This window comes from Bos javanicus, chromosome 21, assembly GCF_032452875.1.
Source record: "Bos javanicus breed banteng chromosome 21, ARS-OSU_banteng_1.0, whole genome shotgun sequence".
NCBI lineage: Eukaryota > Metazoa > Chordata > Mammalia > Artiodactyla > Bovidae > Bos > Bos javanicus.
Genome location: NC_083888.1, coordinates 59,573,598 through 59,597,674, shown reverse-complemented (window position 1 = coordinate 59,597,674; position 24,077 = coordinate 59,573,598). Strand labels below are relative to the sequence as shown.

At 50.2% G+C, this 24,077-nt stretch overlaps 1 protein-coding gene across 2 annotated transcripts in view; it reads left to right on the top strand.

Moving 5' to 3' along the window:
- The window catches only part of SYNE3 (spectrin repeat containing nuclear envelope family member 3), a 113,127-nt gene that overhangs the window by 49,096 nt on the left and 39,954 nt on the right, over positions 1 to 24,077 (top strand). For both annotated transcript variants that reach the window (XM_061395242.1, XM_061395243.1), the window contains exons 3-8: positions 3,850 to 4,022; positions 5,290 to 5,599; positions 14,026 to 14,187; positions 16,356 to 16,703; positions 19,530 to 19,666; positions 22,651 to 22,825. In XM_061395242.1, coding sequence (XP_061251226.1) covers positions 3,850 to 4,022; positions 5,290 to 5,599; positions 14,026 to 14,187; positions 16,356 to 16,703; positions 19,530 to 19,666; positions 22,651 to 22,825 — 1,305 coding nt within the window. The remainder of the gene's footprint in view (positions 1 to 3,849; positions 4,023 to 5,289; positions 5,600 to 14,025; positions 14,188 to 16,355; positions 16,704 to 19,529; positions 19,667 to 22,650; positions 22,826 to 24,077) is intronic.

Here is a 24,077-nt window from a genome sequence, read left to right as displayed (position 1 = left end):
ACTCGGCATAGAACTTAGCATAGTACCCACCATAGTACTCAGCACAGTACTCAGGAGAGTGCCCATCATAGTACTCAGCATAGCACCCAGCACAGTACTCAGCATTAGTACTCAGGGGAATGCCCGTCTGGCCTTGACTGCATAGAAGGAAAGCCCTCACTACATCCCCCCAGCTTTCCTGACCTGCTTCTCCTCTCACTGAGCTTTTTCCTCCACCCAGCCCCACCTAACTGTTGCCCTCGCCTGGCTCCTTTGAATCAGAATTGCTTTGCGGCTGCAGTTCTGTGATGCCGTCCCAGCTGGCTCGAGTCTCTTGGCAAGCTCTCCTGGACTTCGTCCTTGCTGGGGACGGGCTGTGGAAGAACCGCACACCAGCCAAAGAGCAGAATCACTGGGCAGCGAAGGAGGTGGAATCTGCTTCTCAAAAGCTGTTTCAGCTCAGCCCCAGCCTCTGGTCCCCAGGCCCGCAGCAGACCTGCCTCTGGCTGATATTCTGGTTTGGGGCCAGAGGTTTCTGCATCAGGCCAGGTGGGGCTTGTGAGCTGCCAGCCTTTGTGACCAGCTCCACTCTCTTTGGCAGGAGGCAACAGGCAAACCCCCCTGCAAAGGGCAGTGAATCTTGAGGTCTCCCACGTCCGCCTGGTCCAGCCTGTACCTCCCTGGCCGGAAATCGGAGGGCAAAGGTCCAGAGGCCTGGGGCAGATCACACGCTCAGGACACTGGACCTTGGGGGAGGGGCCCTTGACCTCATGGGGCCTTTCCAGGCTTGGCTGGTTCCTTCTGGTGTGGCAGAGATTGAACTTCGCTTCTTCCCCAAGCTGCTCGCTCTCTTCATTCACAGAGCTGGGTTCTGACTGAGCTTAAATTGGGCAGCAGCTGTAGAGGGGGCTTCATGAAGTGCTGCAGAGAATGGTTCTCTGCAGAGAAGTGTCTGCAGGTTCCCAGCACCCCTGCTGGTAAAACTGGAATCACTATGGTGCCCATCTTGCCAGCTTGGGAGTGGATGTCCGGTCTCCACAGCTCTGGGTGTCAGAAACATCAGATTCTTTTTTTTTTTTTTTCTAATTTATTTTTGGCTGTGCTGGGCCTTCATTGCTGCTCATGGTCTTTCTCTAGATGCGGTGAGCACTTCACTGCGGTGCTTGGTCTTCTCACTGTGGTGGATTCTCTTGTCGCAGAGTGTGGGTCTAGAGTGTGCAGGACTCGGTAGTTGCGGCCCATGGGCTCAGTTGCCCCCCAGCACAGAAAAATCAGATTCTTAATTATTATTATTATTTCTAATCAAAATAGGTCTCCCTGGTTGAAAGATATTCATCCTCCGCCACCCTGTGGGAGCCCTGCTCCCGAGTGGTGTGGAATGTTCTGGGCAGGGGTTGGGTGATGATCTTACTTAGTCCAGAACATTCCATGGTGGCCCTGGAGCCACCAGTCACTATGGTGTCTCTGTCTTCCCCTTTGCTGTTCACTGCTGAGCGGGACTTGGGGGTCCCTGTTGGGTGTTTGCTGCCCCCATTACCTTCTGGACCTGCAAATCCTGCTGCTCCGCCCGGCTCCTAAACCCCAAACATAAGCTCTTTCCTTCTCTTGAGGAATCTCCCCGTTCTTCGCCCTGCAGATCCCAACCCCACCCCACTCAGAGCACACAGACACAGCCCTTGGAAGGAGCTTGCTTAATCTCACTCTTTGTTAATACCTGTAGGCGGGGAAGCCCTCTGTACTCTAATGATTGTTATCATCATCATCATTAACCATTCTCATGTGAAAGTCGCTCAGTCATGTCCGACTCTTGGCAACCCCATGGACTATACAGTCCATGGAATTCTCTAGGCCAGAATACTGGAGTGGGTAGCCTTTCCCTTCTCCAGAAAATCTTCCCAACCTGGGGATCGAACCGGGGTCTCCTGCATCGCAGGTGGACTCATTACCAACTGAGTTTATCAGGGAAGTCTCATATGAAGTAACAAAAAGGATTGGGATCATTGCCCATTTGCACATGGTGGAGGAGGGTCTGCATAATTCAGTTCAGTCACTCAGTCGTGTCTGACTCCTTGTGATCCCGTGGACTGCAGTACGCCAGGCTTCCCTGTCCTCCACCATCTCCTGAAGCTTGATCAAACACATGTCCATCGAGTCGGTGATGCCATCCAAACATCTCATCCTCTGTGGTCTCCTTCTCCTCCCATCTTCAATCTTTCCGAGCATCAGGCTCTTTTCTAATGAGTCGGATCTTCGCATCAGGTGGCCAAAGGACTGGAGCTTCAGCTTCAGCATCAGTCCTTCCAGTGAACACTCAGGGTTGATTTCCTTTAGGATTGATTGGTTTGATCTCTTTGCTGTCCAAGGGACTCTCAAGAGTCTTCTCATAATTGCTCAACGGTTCATAAAGTATACTCACATATCAATGATCTAATTAACAGTGTTTTTAAAAAGTAATTTTATAACCCTATGAAGTGGACAAAGCAGGGTGTTGTTATCACCATCTCAGAGTGATTGAGTGACCTGCCTGGGGCCTCACGGCTATCAGTGGGGCAGCATGGCACAGGGCAGGAGGCCCTCCCCAACCCCACCCACAGGGAGGGCTCAGATGGGCCAGCCCACTGGGACATCAGTCTGAGAAATCCGATTGCCAGCCTCAGAGAGACAGGCTGGGGAATAGCTGGAGCTTTAGGCAAAGGCTGTGCTGTCAGTAAATACAATCAAAAGGCAGGTAAAAGGTAGTAATAACAGTGAACAGCTGGGGAGTGATGGAGTATCCAGTGAGGGCCAGGCCATGTACTAATGGCTCTCCTATCACACAGGTTACCATAACCTTGGGTAGCGTAACCATTGTCTCCCCCCATTTCACAGCCCTGGAGAATTTACGTACCAAAGGTCACACAGGTAGCCGTAGAATTGGAGTCCAGTTGTATTTTGACTACAGAGGCCAGGCTTTATTTGCCAAAGAGCTGGAATAATAACAATGAGTAATGACAGTAGCTGATGCTGATCAGAGTTGTACTATTTGCTAGATGTTGTGTGTCAGCCTTAGTCCTCTAAAAAAGCCAAGGCCAAGATGACATTAAATGTACAAGAAGTTTAAGAGGGAATCATCTGTGAGAGAAAATGAGGCAGGAACCTGGGAGGCTGGGAGGGACCAGGTCAGTCCAGTGCAGGTCTGACCCCGAGTCCAGGCAGACAGGAGCTTCTTAGGCTGCCCTGCGAGTCTAAGGGAGTTTGGTAAGGCCATGGGGCATCCTGAACCCATCCGAGGAGCCCAGGGTTCCCTAGGGACAGGCCTGCCGTCACGTTCCTGTTTGTGGTCACTGGTGGCAGCAGCTGAGGGATTGAGGCCTTGGTGCCAGCTCTAAAGTCAGAGATAATTCTGGAGTCTCAACAGGGGGCCCTGGCCAAGCCTGCTCTGGGCAGTAGACCTGAGAGGCAGATTCTCACGGCCCCGCATCCTGGGACATGCACTTTGGGTGCATTTTCTCAGTGAAGTCTGAAAAAAAAAATTCTGAGAGCTGAGTACGACTATACTCCCACTTTACAGACAAGAAAACCAAGTTCAGGGAGACAGTGACACTTGTCTGGATTTACACAGCTGAAAATAGTCCAGCCTTGGAAGGAAAAGAACTCCTATCATCGGACAGCTCTGGCCGGTTCTGTGCTAATTAATCTCCATCACAGCTCGCTCTCACCTCAGACCCCTCAGCAAGCTGCCCAAGGTCACGGGAGAAGGGGCAGGGGCTGTGATTCGAACCCCAGCTCCTTTGGTCTCCATGTCCTGCCTCTTTCTGCATCATGCCACCATCTTCCCAAGGCTCTGGCTGTTGTCGTGTTGTCTAACTACTGGCTTCGTGTCCACAACAGAAAATATGCCAGCTGGAGCCAGAGGGCCGTGTGAAGGTGGATGTGGTGCTGCAGGCAGCCGAAGCCCTTCTGGCATGCTGCCACGAGGACCAGAAGACCGAGATCCTGGCTCGGCTGAGAGACATCAAGGCCCAGTGGGAGGAGACGGTCACCCACATGGTCCACTGTCACAGGTAGGGCGGTCGGGGCCCTGCCAGGCCTTCATCTGCAGGCCTGCTGCCGGCCCGCCATGCCCACCCCTGTGCTGGCCTGGGGCTCCCTGCCCGAGCGACAGCTCTCAGGTCCAGGGATGGATGGGAACAGGATGCTCTCTTGGGATGTCAGCCAGCCTGCCTGCTCTTTCTAATTATAATCGAGCTTAATGATAATAATAGACAGTGGGAGCCCATCGTGTTTTGCCCACAATGAGTTCTTAGGAGCCTTGCCTTGTGGGCACCCTCCAGCAGAAGGGGCCGAATGGCCCTGGGGGGAAGAAGCCCTGTTGGCTTGTTAGCACTTTAGTCCAGATTTTCTCTTTGTACCAGGCAGCCTGGTGGGGGTGGGCTCTGACCTGAGGTTGCTTTTTGCTCTGCTGGTTACTTGCTGTGTGGCTTCGGGAAAGCTCCTTGACCTCTCTGAGCCTCATGCGTCTCATCTGGACAATGGATATCATTAAGTGTTTCTTAAAGAAAGTTATTAGGAGGATGGCGGGAGATACAAATGTCAAGAGCCAGGCGCAGCCCTCGGCATACAGGAGGTCTTTGATGGGCAGAAGCTACCAGCATCCTCTCCATCTTAATAAAATCAGAACGAGTGGACTGGCAGGACTTCCGTGCTTTCTGCTTTTCAAGCTCTTTCACTGGAATTCCAAAGTGGCTGGATGTTGGCTGCACCAATAGCCCATCTCCATGTTACAGATGGGAAACTGAGGCGGGTGCAGAGGCCGGGTGAGGCAGAGTTCGTGACGTGCCTGGGAGCCACACACAGGCCCCCAGCCCTCTGTCACTGAGCAGTGACGAGCCCACAGATTCTATTTCCTCTGCAAATGATGATATACACACACTCCCCATGGCAGCCTTCTTGGGACAGCTAGTGGGCACCCATGTAGTAGGAGACGGGGTGGCTATGTGCGGAGTCCAAACACCAGAGAGAGTGACTGGAGGACACCGCATCACTAATGGGAGTTTCGGGCTCGGATTTGGGGTTCTGGTGGCCAAGGGCATCAGCAGGCTGGGGGTTCTCAGAGCGGGTCTGGAATCTGAGCTACCCCAGTGGTCAGCCCCATGGGGCTTGCTTCCCAGACAGGAGGGTCTTGTCTAGTAGATCTAGGGTGAGGCCTGAGAGGGTGTTCTTGTGCCCCCCACCCACAACCCTCCTGTACCGGGGAGGGGGCAGTGGTACGGACTCCCCGCCCTGAGCCAGGTGGGGGATGCTCACGGCGCCCGTGGCTTCCGCCCGCAGCCGGATCGAGTGGGTGTGGCTGCACTGGAGCGAGTACCTGCTGGCCCGGGATGAGTTCTACCGCTGGTTCCAGAAGATGACGGTGGCGCTCGCGCCCCCCGTGGAGCTGCAGTCCAGCCTGAAGGAGAAGCAGTGGCAGCTGAGCCACGCCCAGGTGCTGCTGCGCAACGCGGACCACCAGGCGGTGCTCCTGGACCGGCTGCTGGAGGAGGCGGCCTCCCTGTTCAACAGGATCGGGGACCCCAGCGTGGACGAAGATGCCCAGCAGCGGATGAAGGCTGAGTATGACGCCGTGAAGGCCAAAGCCCAGGTGGGTGAGAGTGATGGGCTGTCTTCACCCATCCATCCGTTTATCCCATCTACCCATCCAGCCACTCATTTGCTCTCTAAACATCTATCCTTCCACCTGTCCACCATCTACTATCAACCCACCACCTCCCATCCATCCATCTCCCTACCCTCCTATCCATGTTTATCCACTCACTACCTATCTCCCCACTAAACTCCCAAAGCTCCCATTCACTGTCTACCCACTCACCACTGCATCCGCTTACCTACCCAACCTTCCATCTACCCACCCTCTTTTTCACCCATCAGTTTACAAACTCGTCCATCTACCTCCCCACTGACCTAACCAGATCTCCTATTCCTCTATACAGCCACTTAATCACTCAGCCACTGGTCTGTTCATTCACCTGCTCATCAACCCACCCTTGTGCTCTTCACGCACTCATGTACGCATCCATTTCTCCGCCACCCACTGTCCGCCCTTCACCCACGTACCTGCTGTCTGCTTGTCACCTGTCTCTTCACCCCCATCAACCTTCCCCCTACCCATCCACCCAGCCCTCCACCATCCATCCGCCCACTGCCACATTATCTACCATCCCGATGGCCAGTGTTGCTCATGCTTAATACACATGTGGGTACTTAGTATGTGGGTGTTGACTGACTGATGGACCGTGAGCTTCACTTCCGCCTGACTCTCCTCTCCTCTTCCTTCCTCTCTCCTCTTTTCTTTAGTCCTTCTTCTTTGCTCTCTTTCTCTTCCCACAATCCCTCTGTTCACTCTTTGTCCCTATCTCTCATCTCATGCTTTTTTTAAAAAAATTAATTTATTCATTTTAATTGGAGGCTAATTACTTTACAATATTGTAGTGGTTTTTGCCATACATTGAGATGAATCAGCCATCGGTGTACATGTGTCCCCCATTCGGAACCCCCCACCCACCTGCCTCCCCATCGCATCCCTCAGGGTTGTCCCAGAGCACCGGCTTTAAGTGCCCTGTTTCATGCATCGAACTTGGACTGGTCTTACCTCATTCTTGCCTTGGTTTAAACCGTCCATTGAGTTATTATGTTCAATTTTGTTTCAAGAAATTCTGTTTGGTTTTGTATTATGTCTGTTCTTTGTTCCATTGTCCCTTTTCCTTTAAACTTTGCACTCTACCCAGATAAGGATCGGAGAAGGCAATGGCACCCCACTCCAGTACTCTTGCCTGGAAAATCCCATGGACAGAGGAGCCTGGTAGGCTGCAGTCCATGGGATGGCTAGAGTTGGACATGACTGAGCGACTTCACTTTCACTTTTCACTTTCATGCATTGGAGAAGGAAATGGCAACCCACTCCAGTGTTCTTGCCTGGAGAATCCCAGGGACAGAGGAGCCTAGTGGGCTGCCGTCTCTGGGGTCGCACAGAGTCGGACACGACTGAAGCGACTTAGCAGCAGCAGCAGCAGATAAGGATGCTATCTGTAGGCATTCTAAGCATGCATATTTTACAGTCATCAGGCTGCTCAGGTAGCTGAAGTTCAAGCCCGATGCTTCTGTCTGTCTGTTCTCCTAACATGGTGGATTGTTTCTGTGGGGGCTTCGTAATTCTGAGCCCTGAGCTCATCCTATTTGAACCCTATCTGCAGAACCCCGTGGCTGGGCCTGGCACTCAGAGAACTTGTGTTTGTTCCAGCCAGGGTGCTGTGGGAACTTACCTTCAGGATTTCTGTTTTCATGTCACTAAATTGTCTTGGGGGTCCCTAAATCAAGTGGGTTCTCTGCACTTGAAGCCCCAGCCAAAATGGTGCAGAGGCTCCTGGCTGCATACTCTGAAAGGTGAATGTTTCTTCCTTTGCTTTCTTAGACAGAGCCCAGGCCGAAAGACATGTGCTTCTTTCCTGGATTGTCCTGGTGGGAAGGTTTTTTCTCTAGTCACCCTTTGACAGAGGGGGAGCTTCTGAGGGTTCTGCCTTTGGGCAGTGGTCTCCACCCTCCGGGACCCAGAGTCTTACCTCTTCCCGCAACCTGAGCAACCAAGGAGATGTCAAGCACACTTGTGAGTTTAGTAACCTGTTTTCTGGAGCACCTTTCCATCTGGTCCACGGGAAATCGCTTACCTTGGCAGGTGGGGTGTGTGTGTGTGTGTGGTTCTGCATTTAAAACACGCCTGCTACATTTTATCCAGCATTTCTGGCTGTGGTAGAAGGGTATTCAGGCTTCTAGTCTCCCGTGTTGCTGGAGCTGGAAGTCTCCTGGGTCCTTCGAGTTATGGGAGATGGTTCTATAATAAGCCCAGATCTGGGAATCTACGAGCAGGAATAGGATGCTAGCCTCTGAATGCTTGGGGAGGGACCTGGGTTCCAGGCAGGCTCTGCTGCTTCCCAGCTGTGTGGCCCCAGGGCCGCTCACCCTGAATGAGGGTGCATCTGAGCTCTTTGAAGACTGGAGAACATTTTCCCAGCATAAAGGATGACCCCATCTGCTCTCAGTAGCTATGATAAAAAAATAGCCACAACAATGGTGTCTGCCACACAGCAGGTGCTGGGAGCCATTCACTCAATGAATGAGAACCCTGCCCCTGCAGCTTGGAGGCTTGGAGGACAGGCAGGTGGGTGGAGCTTGTCTCTAGGAAATGTTACCAGTTGGCCCCCCCTCACCGCATCCAAGTGCCTAGAGCCAGCTTAACAGCAATCCTCTCTCCAGGTCTGCCCCGCAGGCCCAGGCAAGGAAGATGCCTGCCCATGGCCTCCTTGCTGTGACTTTACAGGAAACAGGTTCTTGTGTCAATCAACAGAGAGCTACTCATGCAGGAAGCGGAAAGTGCCTTTGTGTGTGTGTGTGTGCATGTGTGTGTACACGTGTGTGTGGAAGGGACATACTTGGGGCACCCATGAGCACCAATTCTGAAAAATGATCACCTCAGAGGTTCTCATCGTCCCTCCAGGGGACTCTCCCTCCATCGGATACCCCCCCCAAAAAAAAAATCAAAGAAAGCACAGCTCTTATTGACGATCGCTTCCTTTTCTAAGTCCCTTCGTGTCTTTGACCTCACTTGCTAAGATCATGGCATCTGATCCCATCACTTCATGGGAAATAGATGGGGAAACAGTGGAAACAGTGTTAGACTTTATTTTTTGGGGCTCCAAAATCACTGCAGATGGTGATTGCAGCCATGAAATTAAAAGACGCTTACTCCTTGGAAGGAAAGTTATGACCAACCTAGATAGCATAGTGAAAAGCAGAGATATTACTTTGCCACCAAAAGTCCATCTAGTCAAGGCTATGGTTTTTCCAGTGGTCATGTATGGATGTGAGAGTTAGACTGTGAAGAAGGCTGAGCACTGGAGAATTGATGCTTTTGAACTGTGGTGTTGGAAAAGATTCTTGAGAGTCCCTTGGACTGCAAGGAGATCCAACCAGTCCATTCTGAAGGAGATCAGCCCTGGGATTTCTTTGGAAGGAATGACGCTAAAGCTGAAACTCTAGTACTTTGGCCACCTCATACAAAGAGTTGGCTCATTGGAAAAGACTCTGATGCTGGGAGGGATTGGGAGCAGGAGGAGAAGGGGACGACTGAGGATGAGATGGCTGGATGGCATCGCTGACTCAATGGACGTGAATCTGAGTGAACTCTGGGAGTTGGTGATGGACAGGGAGGCCTGGCGTGCTGCGATTCATGGGGTCGCCAAGAGTCGGACACGACTGAGCAACTGAACTGAACTGACTGATCCTCTCTGTCTTCTTATGTAGTAAATAGAGAAGGTGTGTGTGACTGGGACCCCTTTTTCTAACTTAAAAAATAATCCACAGATAAACAGCAAGATCCTACTGTATAACGCAGGGAACTATATTCAATATCCTGTGATAAACCATAATGGAAAAGAGCATGAAAGCGAATGTATATGTCTGTATAACTGAATCACTTTGCTGTGGAGCAGAAATGAACACAAAGTTGTAAATCAACTATAATAAAAAAAAATTTTTTTTTTAATAATTTAAGGGTGGGATACCACTGGCTCTTAGAAAGAACTAGAAGTCCTGGCGACTTCCTACATGGGCTCCTCCTTTGGTGGAACCCCAGGTCCTGGATGAGCCGCTGCACTTGTGCCCATCAGAGGAGAGTGGAGGGGAGCAGCTGGAACTCTTGTGGGTCAGGCTCAGAAAGTGGAAGCAGTGGTACACGGGAGGTTTCGAGTTCCTGGATGAGGGAGCAGGTTTTTTCCCCAAGGGTTTTCCCAAGGCAGAGCCCAGCTGGCAGCCTCCTGGGCTAGGAGTGTGGGGGCTCTGCCTTGTAAGGATGGGGTTGGGGTGGTGTAGGGGGAGCTGCCGCCTTGGCTGAAGTCCTTGGAGTTGCCAGATGAACTGATGAATTCTGACCTTAATGTGGAAACTGGGGGGTGGGAGGGGGTGTTGCAGGATGATTGGACCCCATGAAAGAAAGCAGTTTGGTTTGGACTTTGGGGCTGTTGGCTGAAGCTCACAGATGCTTGATTTTCTCTTTCTGGACGTCAGAAGTTTGGGAGCTCTGTTGTAACTCATGGAAGCCCAGGTAGCTCTTGGAAGGGGGCTGGGATGAGGGTGGCAAACGTGGAGCTGTTTCTTGTCTGTCCCAGAGCAGGCTGCAGAAGGTTGAAAGGTGCTGGGTGGGGAGGGGCCAGGGCCAGCCCCTGCAGAGCCTCTGAGGTTATATTCAAGCTGTCGTGTGAATGTGCACTTTGCTGGAGAGAACAACCATAGTATCCACTGGATTCTAGATGGCGCTGTGACCTTCAGAAGACAGAAGCTACAGAGAGGGGCAAACTTTTGCAACACCCTTATAAGGTTCCTCATTAGTAAAATAGGGAGTAGCCTTCCCACATCCCCTGACATCAGCCTCCCAGGCATACCCATACCGGGCCTTCAGACAAAAGGAGAACACTCTGGCTCCATCCTATGCAGGGTGGGGGACGTTGCATGTCCAGTAGCCCTGAGGTTCTTGGTGACCCGGATGCCTCCTAGTCACCTGCTCTCTGCACATTTGATGAAGGCCTCACCTTATGTTAAAGGCAGATGAGAAAGCCACCCTGAGGAGGCAACTGAAATCCTCCTACCCCAGTGACGAGAGCCTTGCAGGGATCCCTAGAGGTACAGGCCTATTCTCAGGGTGGGCAGGGTCCCTGGGATAGTGTCTTAGCCTGCTTGGGCCAGACAGAAAAGAACAGCATAGACATGGCAGCTTTAAAGGCAGGAATCTCTTTCTCACGGTTCTGGAGACTGGGAGGCTGAAACTCAAGGTGTCAGCAGATTCGGTTCCCACTGAGGAGTCTCTTCTTGACTTGCGGACATCTGCCTTCTCGCCGTGTCCTCACACAGTGGAGAGGGAGGTGTCTGCAAGCCCTCTGATATCTATTCTTATAGAGGCACTAATCCCATGGCGAGGACCCCACCCTCATGACTTCCTCTGATCCCGATTACTTCCCAAAGGCCCTACCTCCAGATATCATCACTTTGAGGGTTAGGGCTTCAACAGGTGAATTTGGGGAAGCTGCATCTCAGTCCATCGGAAATACCGTATGTATTACTTTTATTTATTTATTTACTTCTGGCCGCCCTGGGTCTTCATTGCTGCTCATGGGCTTTCTCTAGGTGTGTGGGCTTCTCCCGTTGCCAAGCATGGGCTCTAGGGCACACAGGCTTCAGTAGTTGTGGCACATGGGCTTAGTTGCCCCACTGCATTTCTGGAATCTTCCCAGACCAGTGATCAAACCCGTGTCCCCTGCATTGGCAGACAGATCCTTAACCACTGGACCACCAGGGAAGTCCTATTAACATCTCAGCTTTCACCAAGGAGTTCTTTCCATCATTTCTTCTGCTAGTTAACAGGCCATTATCTTTGCCTCTAAAAATCCAGTTTTGACTTCTGATATGTTAATTAGCAAGGCCTCTGGTGTTGGTAGGGACAGGACCACAGAAGCATGGTAGGGGCCACTCTGGACTGGGGCCTTTGAGACCACCCTGTGGCATGGGGTGGATTCTTGACCAAGACAAAGGGCTGAGCCCGGGGATGAGCAATGGCACGGTCAGCCGAAAGCAACTGAAAGTCAGGAACGGACAGAGCAGGCTGGTTGCCAGGAGGCGGGGCCTTCTTGTTTACTTTGCCAGTGGTTTTCAATCCAGTGATTCTGTTTTCAGAGGGCCAGGCAAATAGTAGCATCCGCCTCCTCCCTGCCTCCCGGGGCAGGGGCCCTGTTTGGCATCTCGGCCAGGAATCAGGGCCCTTCCTGCAGCTCTTTGCAGAGGCATGATTCCACGCTGCCCTTGTTAATTGGTTGGGTTTTGACATTCCTGACGACTCTGCCCACACAGATGGGTTAATTGTTGGGTCTAATGAGAGGAGGTGGAGTGCTCTCTCATTTGTCAGGCACATTCCTCCGACGTGGCCTGCCGGGCCGCGGCTGAATTGTGTTCTGTGATCTTGTTCTGCCTGGCATGGAGCGCGGCTGGATGCCTGCCCTACTCGGCCGCGTTCCTCTCTGAGCGCCTGCTCACCATCACAGAGGCTTTTGTTTACTCTGGATTTCCCCGAGCGCCAGCACCTCGTCCTTCACACACGCAAAGCCACCAGCCGGCACTTTTCTTGGACAGTTGGCTTCGGTACAACATTTATCACCGTCAGCGTCAACCAGGGGCCCAGCCTTTATTCTCTGCTTAGTATTCTTGACCCACTTTGTTTTATAAATGAATCTTCCCGTGGAGGGAGGAAGCTGGGAAGGATGCTGGTGGATGCAAATAACCCCGGGAGGAGGAGCCAGCGAGGGAGACCTGAAAGAGCCAGTCACTGTGCCTTGGTCCACTTTCGGAATTCGAGCAGCCCCACGTTTCCCATCCACCAAGCGCTAATGTTGAAGTTCTGAGCCTTACTCCCATAAGAGAATTTTCAGCTCTTTACTGAAAGACTTGATCTTGTACCTTGATTTCTCCATCCCTGAAATGGGGAGATTATTTCTCACTTGCTATGGTAGTTGCAAAGGTTTAAATGGGCCTTCCCAGGTGGTGCTAGTGGTAAGGAACTCGCCTACCAACACAGGAGATGCAAGATGGGTTCCATCCCTGAGTCAGGATGATCCCCTGGAGTAGGAATTGGCTACCCACTCCAACATTCTTGCCTGGAAAAATTCCATGGGCAGAGGAGCCTGATGGGCTACAGTCCATGGGGCTGCAAAGAATCATGTATGACTGAGCATACACACAGCCATGCTTAAATAGCTAGAGACTATCTTAATAAAACATATTTTTAAAAATGGTTTAAATGAATCAGTATTTCTAGATTTGGTGAGGAGCTTCTCCACGGGAGGTGAAGGCACATACAGATAGCCAGGGAGGTTATTCAAATCCACGTGTCTATCTACCCTTCCCAGTTGAGAATTGTTGACTTAGCATCCTAGAAGGTCAGGACCTTCCTGAACTCGGCCTGGCCCCATGGCTGAGAGCTGAGGTCAGCAAACTATGGCACGTGGGCTCAAGCCAGCCTAATGCCTGATATTTTTATGATCTGTGAACCAAAAAGAGTTTTTATAAAGTAAAACAGAATATTTCATAAATTGTGAAAATGGTAGAAAGTTCAAACTTCAGTGTTCATGATTCATTTGACTGGAATACAACCCTTCCTTATGGACTTGCCTGTGGTTTCTTGTGTCCTACAAAGTAACTAGCACATAAATGGTTGAGAAGTTGCAACAGAAATCATGTGGCAGGCAAACCCCGGGGTATCTACCATCTCCCAGAAGAAAGAGTCTGCCACCGTCTGGGCCTGCGCAGTGATTTTGGAGTCTGAAGCTTGCAGTAGTGATCATGTACACAGAGGTCTTAGGGCAGCGCCGGTGCCTTGGGAAGTGCTCGGGTGGTAGTGATATGTAGTTGTTGCTGTTCAGTTGCTCAGTCGTGTCCGACTCTGTGACCCCATGGACTGTAGCCCGCCAGGCTTCCCTGTCCTTCACTGTCTCCCAGAATTTGCTCAGATTCATGTCCCTTGTGTCGGTGATGCCATCCAACCATCTCATCTCCTGTCACCCCCCTCTCCTCTTGCTGTCAATCATTCCTAGCATCAGGGGTCTCATCTCTTGTCACCCCCTTCTCCTCTTGCTCTCAATCATTCCTAGCATCAGGGGCTTTGTATGTAGTTGTTGCCACGGCTGCATTCCGAGGACGTGGCAGGGAAAAGACCCAGCTGTGTGGTTGACAGACCCAACGTTGACATGCTGTGGTCTGCAAAGCCAAGAGTGTCTTGGCTGTTAGCTAATAAGGCAGAGAAGAGTGTCTGGGATCTTTGTGTCCAGTGAAGGGGTTGAGGGTCGGTTGCATCACATGCTCCCTACACACACACACACACACACACACACACACACACACACACAGAGTCAGGCCTGGGAGGCCAAGGACAGCCTGGGCTGGGGACCCTCGTGACCCTCTTCTCCCCTCCCACAGGACAGAGTGGACTTTCTGGAGCAGGTGACCCGTGAGCATGAGTGTTTCCAGGCAAGCGTGGACGAGTTCCAGTTGTGGCTGAAGGCGGTGGTGGAGCGGGTGGATGGCTGCATGGGGCGGAAGTGCCGGCTGAGCACCCAGGACCGTCTCTTGGCGCTGCAGGTAACCCCGCGTGAGTCTCTGCTGGAGGAGGGAGGGATGCTCAGGGCTGGTGGGTCTCTGTTAGGGTTTATTTACTAGGATGGGGCCGGGAGGGAGGGGAGCCCAGGAGATACAACCATCCCCACATACAGGCCCGGAATGAGGATAAGCATGGGATCTGGTATAGAATGTGTCTGGGGCTTCAGCTGCTTTATGGAAATCTCTGAGCCAGCAGGACGTTTAGACACCAAGACCACGACAGCATGGTCTCACATGGGGACATCTGGCCATGGAGATGTCTTTGGCTGTCACAGCTGGGGGCAGGAGTGCCCCTGGCATCTGGTGGATGGAGGCCAGAGATGTTGCTAAACACCCTACAATGCACCGGACAGCCCCCGGCAGCAAAGTGTTATCTGACCTCACATGTCAGTATGTGAGCATAAGAAACCCTGGCGTAGGCATGGAAATTGCAGTGGGGAGAAGCTGGGTCCACTCTGGCCTCCCTGACTTCCATGACCTCAAATGTGCTCTGACGCCCACTGTAAAGTGAGTGGGGAGATTCTCTTCTATAATGCCAGGACCACTTTATAATTTTTGCCACAGTTCTACAGCATCTGTACCGTTTATTTGGTTTTCTCCATGCAAGAATACTGGAGTGGGTTGCCATTTCCTACTTCAGGGGATCTTCCCAACCTAGTCATCAAACCCACGTCTCACATGTCTCCTGCAATGGCAGGCAGGTTCTTTACCACTCTGCCACCCGGGAAGCACGTACAAAGGCGTATTTGTCAGTAAAAAGGAAGAAAGTGCTGTTATACAGGCCAACATAGAAGAATCTAAAAACATTATACTGAGTGAAAGAAGCCAGTTTCAAAAATTAACTTACTCTATGATTTCAAATAGATGAAGTTCTAGAATCTTCTGGCATGTTAGACGTGCTCTGTATTTTGATAACAATGTGAACTTCAAGGGCATGTGTATTTCTCAAAACTTTTTGAACAGTAACACTCAGGAGCTGCATAGATTTCCTCAGCTTACAGCGTGGCTGTGTTCGAACGAGCCCATCATTAGTTGAAAATATTGTAAGCTGAAAATGCATTTAGTATACCTTGCCTACGAAGCACCATAGCTTAGCCCAGCCTACCTTAAGTGTGCTTAGAACATTGCCATTCACCCAAAACCTTCTAACATGAAGCCTGTTTTATGATCGTGTTGAATATCTCAAGTAATTTATTGAATGCTATAGTGAAAGTGAAAAAGATTGGTTTACACTCATTGCCACTGCCCAGCATCATGAAAGAGCATCATGCTACTTATCACTAGTGTGGGAAAGGATCAAAATTCAAAGTGAGATTTCTGCTGAATGCATATTACTCTCATGCCATCGTAAAGTCAAAAAATCGTTAAGTCGAACCATTTTAACTCAGAGACTGCCTGTATTTTACTCCATGTAAATTACACTTCAATAAAAGGTGAAAAAAAGATTTTGAAGGTATTTTCAAGTAAACCAGACTTAAAAGTGTTTATTTAGGAAGTTTTATAAAAGTGTTTATATTTTTAAAGTTAAAAGTTGATGAACATTTATTTTGAATGAGAGGTTATATCATTGTTATGAATGAAATACCAGTTCTCATTCATAATTAGTAGATAACTATACAAATATATGTAATGACGCCAGATGGGGTCGTTAGGTTCTATTTAGGTCTGTACTTTTGCCAGCTGAAGGCTCCAAGCCTGAGGCTGCCTCTGTCTTTGTTAAAAATGAAGATTAGGGACTTCACAGCAGGTCCGTTGGTTAAAGATTCCACACTCCCAATGCAGGAGGCATGGGTTCCATCCCTGTTCAGTGAACGAAGATCCTGTATCCTGCATGGTGCAGTCAAAATTAATACGTAAAAATTTAAAATAAAATAGAAAGGAAGATTAACAAATGTCAGAGAGTGTTGAAAACAGAGAAGTACCCAACAGAGACTTTCCCTTTGACTTAATCAAATAGCTTGTAAATGACATGGGAAGGGAATTACATCCTTCATGTTATAAAGGCAGGCAGTCCACCCCTTGGAAAGGTGCCCAGGCCCCAGCCCAGCAGTAGGAATTAGCACTTGGCATGATGTTCCCAGGGGCTTGGGAAATGCGGCAAATGTTTCCTTTTCCCCTCATGTTTTTTCCCCATCCTCTCCCCGCTCTAGGGCATTGCCAATGATTTTCCTAAGGGTGAGGAGTCCCTGAAGAGGCTGGAGGAGCAGGCCGTGGGGGTCACCCAGAACACCTCTCCTCTGGGTGCAGAGAAGATCACCAGAGACCTGGAGGAGATGCGGGACGTCCTGGAGAAGCTGCGTGGGCTCTGGGAGGAGGAGCAGGGAAGGTTGCGGGACCTGGTCAAGTCCAAGGGAGCCTGCGAGCAGCAGAGGGGGCAGCTGGAGGCCGAGCTGACAGAGTTCAGGAAGGACCTTCAGAGGCTGGCGGAGGAGGGCCTGGGGACCACGGCCAAGGCCGCGACCGAGGATGAGCTGGTGGCCCGCTGGAGACTCTACTCGGTAAGCAGAGTTTGGCGACGCCACGGGGCGATCCAGGTGCTGTGTGTGCCTCAAGGCATCCCCACTTGGAGCTCCTCCATGTAGTGGAAAGATCATGCTACGTCTCAAGCACGCTTGCTCTGGTTTTCTTGATTTTGGGTCATCTAAGTTCCGAGTATAGTAGGCAAGTTGAGTGCTTGTACCCATTTTCCAGATGAGGAAACTGAGACCTAGAGATATTTTTTTTTTCCCTCTCAACACCCCCAAGATGACATAGTAAATTGGTGGGTAAATAAGAGGTGTATTGACTCCAAGTTTGCCATTTCCATCCCTAATAGTGGGATATGGGGGGGACACTTTCTGAGCACAGAGCAGGGACTGTGACATCAAGGGAAGGCTCTCAGTGTAGGGAAGATGAGGTGCGGACACAGCAGGAGCTCTGAAGAGGCCGAGCAGACGATGCCTGTCCTGGGGAGGGTGGAGTGGGTTCCAACACAAACACGGCATCCAATCAGAGCACCCTCCCCCTGTGCACACCCACCCTCGTGCACACTCGTGAGAGGTTTGGCTTGAGGACAGAAATTTTTCAAGTAAGGATTGCCACCACTCCTTTCTTTCCTTATTACATCAGCAGGCTAGCTCGTCAGTTCCGTTAGGAGAAATACCTAAAAGAAAAGCCCTCGGGCCTTACCTCCACTCCACACTGTTCTGTTTTTTTCTCTCCCTTCTAATGTTGCTCACGCGCAGAAATATTTGTGTGTAGATAGAAACAAGGTACACACACACACCGTAGCGCCAGTCAGCCTTGCAGGAGACCAGATTCACCTCCAGGGTCAACTTGGTGCCATGGTGGGAATTGCATCCTCTGTGGGATTGTCCTCCTTGGCACAGGGCAGGGGTCGTGTGGTGCAGCGGTGAAGGGCGAGGACTTGTGGATCAGACTGCCTGGGTTCAAATCTCAGCTCCTCTCCTTGCCAAGGCTCTGACTTTGGGAAAATTGCTTTAATCTCAGTTAAACGTGACGTGGAGGTGATGATAGGACCTGCCTCCCACATTCCTCATGAATGCGTGAAGACAAAAAGTGCTCAGAACAGCAGAGAATCAGCACTCAGGGAGTGTGTGGCTTTTACTAGGAGCTCTAGGTGAGGGACAAGGTCAAAGGGTGCAAACTCAGCAGGTTGGGGGGAGAGTAAGTTCTGGAAAGCCTCAGCAACACTCCCCTGTCCTGACAGTCACCAGCCTATGAAAGTCGCTCATTCGTGTCTGATTGTGACCTCATGGATTATAGCCTGCCAGGCTCCTCTGTCCATGGAATTCTCCAGGCCAGAATATTGGAGTGGGTAGCTGTTCCCTTCTCCAAAGGATCTTCCCAACCCAGGGATCGAACCCAGCTCTCCCACATTGCAGGTGGATTCTTTACCAGCTGAACCACCAGGGGAGACCTGTGCCCAGCTATGATTCAGGAGGCCTTTCCCAAAGCAGGAGGCTGAACACATTCCCACAGGCGTTGTCTGTCCCTCCCGATTCAGGTGTCAGTTATGACCAAGATATGACTAACTGGAAATCAGTGAAAGAGAATTTCAGGACTTAGTAGAGGACTTTTCTACTTAAGCAGCGCTTATGTTGTAAGAAGCACTCCTGCTCTGTACTCAGCACCCAACAAATGGTGTGGCTCCCTGTTACAATGGCAGCCGGGAAGTGGGTTCTCAGGCCAGCCGGTGTCCTGCCAGAGCCCATTCGCTTTCCACTTCCCCACCCTGCCTCCTGCTGAGTGTGGACCCTGCAAGAGTCAAGGTCAAGGTGGAACTCATCACTTCCTGGGACAGCAGGAAAAGGCAGCATCTAAATGTGATCAGGGCTTCCCGGGCAGCGCTAAGTGGTAAAGAACCTGTCTGCCAGTGCTGGAGAGACATAGAGATTTGGGTTCAATCCCTGGGTCAGGAAGATCCCCTGAAGGAGAAAATGACAACCACTCCAGTATTCTTGCCTGGAGAATCTCATGGACAGGGGAGCCTGGCGGGCTGCAGTCTATAGGGTCGCAAAGAGTTGTACATGACTGAAGCAGCTTAGCCTGCATGCACTCAAACGGTTGAGAGGCATGGTTCGGGGTTGTCGGGTGGAAATATCCTGTTGACTTGCTGACAACAGTAACTGCATCCGCAAATCACCTTTTTTTTTTTAAAATTATTTGTAGTTGTGGCAGGCAGGATCTTGAGTCTTCATTGCAGCATGCAGAACCTTTTTCTATCTTAATTTCAGCATATGGGATCTAGCTCCCTGACCAGGATTGAAGCCACGCCCCCCTGCTTTGGGAGTGTGGAATCTTAGCTACTGGACCGCCAGGGAAGTCCCACAAAGCATCTTTAGATCACTGTCTCCCTCAGTGCAGGTGGGAAGTGTCGGGGGAGCAGCTCCGACATCAGGTCCACCGTTTCCCAGCTCTGCAACTGTGAGAAAACTCTTAGCCAGAGTTTCCTTGCGTATAAAGTGGAGACACAGAGGACCACCCTCCAGGATCACGGCAAGACTTGAGTGAAGGGGACTCCAGGGCACTGAGCACATTGTCCCGGCTCCCTAGGTGTTAGTTATCTGTGTGATTCGGTGCCAGTCCATGGCCACGTGATGAGGTAGGTGATGAGAAAGAGAAAAACCAGCTCATCAGAAGTCAACGTTATTTGGGGGTCACAGAGTGGGAACAGAGGGCGCAGGGGCTGAGCTCTCGGGGCCCCCGTCACTGCCCTGGACGACCGTGTTCCCCCAGGCTGGCCCACCCCCACGGCCCACGTTCAGCCCCCTGCTGTCTCAGAACCTCACGCCCCTGCCCCTCGGTGTCATCTGTTGCTGCAGGCAACCCGGGAGGCACTGGCCACGGAGGAGCCGCGGGTAGACCGGCTGCAGGCCCAGCTGAAGGAGCTCATCGTCTCCCTCCAGGACCCGAAGCCACTCTCGGACAGCGTGGTCGCTGCCGTCCAGGAGTACCAGAGGTACCGGGCGGGCCGAGGGCGGGCCTGGACCCCACGCTCAGGGGCCTCTGCCCATCTGGCACCAGCTGCAGCGGACTTGTGCCCTCTCGCTACCTGATAACCAATAATTCTTGCTCCTCTCAATGACTGGCTGTTATAGGGTCTCCCTGAGCTCAGGCACTAACCCCTTTCCGTAATATTTTGCATTCTGCTTCCAGAAAGAGACCTGAACTTCGCTTTTTCCTGTGCTAAGTGGCCTTTTCACTCATTTCCATTCAGTCTCCTTATGCAACTTTGCACCAGAGACGGGTGTCCTATGTAATGGTCCAAGGGGAGGGCGTTCCTCTAGGCCAGCATCATGCCGCCACCTGCTGGCGGTACTGATGGAAGCACCTGGGCCTGACTTCAGGCCAGTTTCTACCTCCCGTCAGCCCATGGGCTTGGGCACAGTCGGGGCTCAAGGCTCTTAGCTCAGCAAAGACCAGCAGATCACATATCCACCCTGTGTGGAACTGGGCACAGTATAAATTTGGAATCAGTGCCTGTTTTTTACTATGTGAGGCTCAGAGGGATTTGGAACACAGCCCAACGGTTCCCATCTCTGTTGCTGTTGTTTTAGTCACTCAGTTGTGTCCGATTCTTTGTGACCTCATGGACTATAGCCCACCAGGCTCCTCTGTCCATGGGATTTCTCAGATAGGAATACTGAGGTAGGTTGCCACTTCCTTCTGCAGGGGATCATCCCCCACCCAGGGATCAAACTCGCATCTCCTGTGTTGGCAGGTGAGGTTTTTTGTGTTTTTTTTTTTTTTTTTACCACTGAGTCCCCTGGAAAGCACCCCCATCTCTGTAGCATCTCTCATTCCCTTGTCTGATACAGGAGGTTCCTCGAGAAGGAACTCAGGGAGCTCCCCCCTTGCTGGGTGTCTCTCACCCTACAGTGTTAACAGGCCACCCTTCTATACATCCAGAGCTGGGACCTGGTTCCCCCCAGGGTGCTAGTGGGCAGTGGGACCTGGTGGCTGAGGTCTCCTTTGCTGCTCTTGCTGAGGTGGCAGGTGCTGGTTATCTATGACTGGGTGCTAGATATTCTATATATACATATGTATATACATAATATATATATACCTATGGATATACATAATATACATATACCCATGGATATACATAATATACATATACCTATGGATATACATAATATACATATACCCATGGATATACATAATATATATATACATATGGATATACATAATATACATATACCCATGGATATACATAATATACATATACCCATGGATATACATAATATACATATACCCATGGATATACATAATATACATATACCCATGGATATACATAATATACATATACCCATGGATATACATAATATATATATACATATGGATATACATAATATACATATACCCATGGATATACATAATATACATATACCCATGGATATACATAATATACATATACCCATGGATATACATAATATATATATACATATGGATATACATAATATACATGGATATACATAATATACATATGGATATACATAATATACATATACCCATGGATATACATAATATACATATACCCATGGATATACATAATATATATATACATATGGATATACATAATATACATATACCCATGGATATACATAATATACATATACCCATGGATATACATAATATACATATACCCATGGATATACATAATATACATATGGATATACATAATATACATATACCCATGGATATACATAATATACATATACCCATGGATATACATAATATACATATACCTATGGATATACATAATATATATATACATATGGATATACATAATATACATATACCCATGGATATACATAATATACATATACCCATGGATATACATAATATACATATACCCATGGATATACATAATATACATATACCCATGGATATACATAATATATATATACATATGGATATACATAATATACATATACCCATGGATATACATAATATACGTATACCCATGGATATACATAATATACGTATACCCATGGATATACATAATATACATATACATATGGATATACATACGGGCTTTCCAGGTGGTGCTAGTGGTAAAGAATCCTCCTGCAATGCAGGAGATGCAGGTTTGATCCCTGGGTCAGAAAGATCCCCTGGAGGAGGGTTCCGCAACCCACTTCAGTTTTCTTGCCTGGAGACTCCATGGATAGAAGAGCCTGGCGCAGTACAGTCCATAGGGTTGCAAAGAGTCAGACACGACTGAGCGGCTTAGCAAGGCATGGCACGTATAGTTGGTTTATAGTATTTTGTTAGTTTCAGGTGTACAACAGAGTGATTCAGTTATACATATATATCTATTCTTTTTCAGATTCTTTTCGTCGTAGACTATTATAAGTTATTGAATATAGTTCCCTGTGCTACACCATGGGCATTATATTTGAAAAATTATCTGTAGGAATTATTTGGGCCTAGTGTTCCCTTTTGCTTTTCACTTTCATGCATTGGAGAAGGAAATGGCAACCCACTCCAGTGTTCTTGCCTGGAGAGTCCCAGGGACGGAGGAGCCTGGTGGGCTGCCGTCTCTGGGGTCGCACAGAGTCAAACACGACTGAGCGACTTAGCAGCAGCAGCAGCAGCAGTGTAATGGCATCTTATCAAGAAGGGATTTTGTTTGCTTTTGTGAGTTGTTGGGGGCAGGCAGTCTGAGTCTGAGGTCTCCACAATTCCTCTTCGAGGCTTGTTTCTTTCCCTAGTCTGGAAGCTGGGCTGCATGTCTGTTGGAGGACTGGCTTACCTCCAGAGCACTTGTATCTGGAAAGCCTAGGCCTCAGGGTCCCCTGGACACCATGGCAGCCTATGGAATAGGGAAGAGCCTGCCCTGGGAGCAGCACACTCGAGGTGCTCTGGGAGTCTGGGGGAGCTTTGGCCCCTGAACTGACTCACTCTTCTCTCTTGGTGCCCCTTCTCCTGTGCTCACAGAATGAAGGCCAAGAGCAGCAGGCTGCGCAACGCCGCGGCCACGGAGCTGTGGCAGCGTTTCCAGCGGCACCCCCAGGACCTGCAGCTGTGGAGGGAGCTGGCCCAGAGACTCCTGGATGTCACCGCCAGCCTGCCAGATCCGCCCTCCATCCACACCTTCCTGCCGCAGATCGAGGTAAGCCTGGTTCTGTCGGGAGGGATGGTGGGTGCCCCTGGGGGAGACCACCAGCCAAATGTGGCGTTTCAGCCATCCCCGCAGGGAAAGAAATATCTCTCGGTCCTCCGGGTATCTGGGTGGAGCTCACTGTAGCAGTCTGGCAAGTCCCGAGTTCACACTTGTAATTATCAGGGACAAAAGTCACCCTCAATTCTTAGAGAAAAGGCGAAGCCTGGTGCCTGGTGTGGCCCCAGGACTCTGCCTACGCCGGTTCTCTTCCTGACCCTGCTGCAGACAGTCCTCTGCTGGAAGTCTGAGGATGTCAGGCCGTTATCTTTACTGTGTACCCATTGGGATGCATGTGACAAGGGGCAGAAAACCTGACTTTCTGGTGGTTCCAGAGCTGGCTTGATAGCTCAATGGTATGTTCCAGAACCCAGGCTCTTTCCAGCTCTAAACTGCATCTGCCTTCATGGTCCTGGGGTGGCTGCCAGCACTGCCTGTGTGCATCCTCACGGGTGTATTGGGCTCATGATATATGGCTGTATGTCCTTGTATTTTCAGTTGACACATCTGAGCTTTTTCTCAGCATCCTGTAAAATGGTTCAATAGCATGGCTCAATAAATCACTTTAAATGGATGCAGAATATTCCATTTGGGGGCATGCCCTTTTATTTATTTTTTAAAGTAGCCACAATTCGATTGTTGAGGTTGTTTGCAATTTTCACTGTCATAATGAATGTACATTGAATATGTATGTACACTGATTTTTATTTCCATTGCTACCATTCTCCTCATTTTACTGATGAGGGATCTGGGCCAAGGAGAAGTGAGAGAGTGTGTTCAAGGTCTGGCTGCTCAAGAGAAGCAGAGCTGGGGCCAGAATGGTGGGTTATAGACTCTTGGCTAACATTCTCAGCCCTGTTTTCACTTTGGGTTCTGGAAACAGCTTTGCGAAACAAGCAGAACGATTCTTATCATTTGACTGTTGAGGAGCCACTTGCTTGAGGTTAACACAGCCGTTAAGTGACAGGGCTGGCTTTGACCCAGGCCTGTCTAACTTTCCCTGCTGTGTCAGAATATTGCCTCCTGTGCTTCCAACCGGGGCAGAAAGCAAACTGGGACCTTCTTGAGGCAGGAGAGAGGTCCTGTCGTTCTAGAGTGGGACCCAGGACTCCAGGGCAGGACTTTCACTGAGCAGTGGGTTGGAACACGTGGGGCCAGGGCTTTGACTTACTCACCTTTGGAGTCTGTTTGCTGGTTGGGAGTG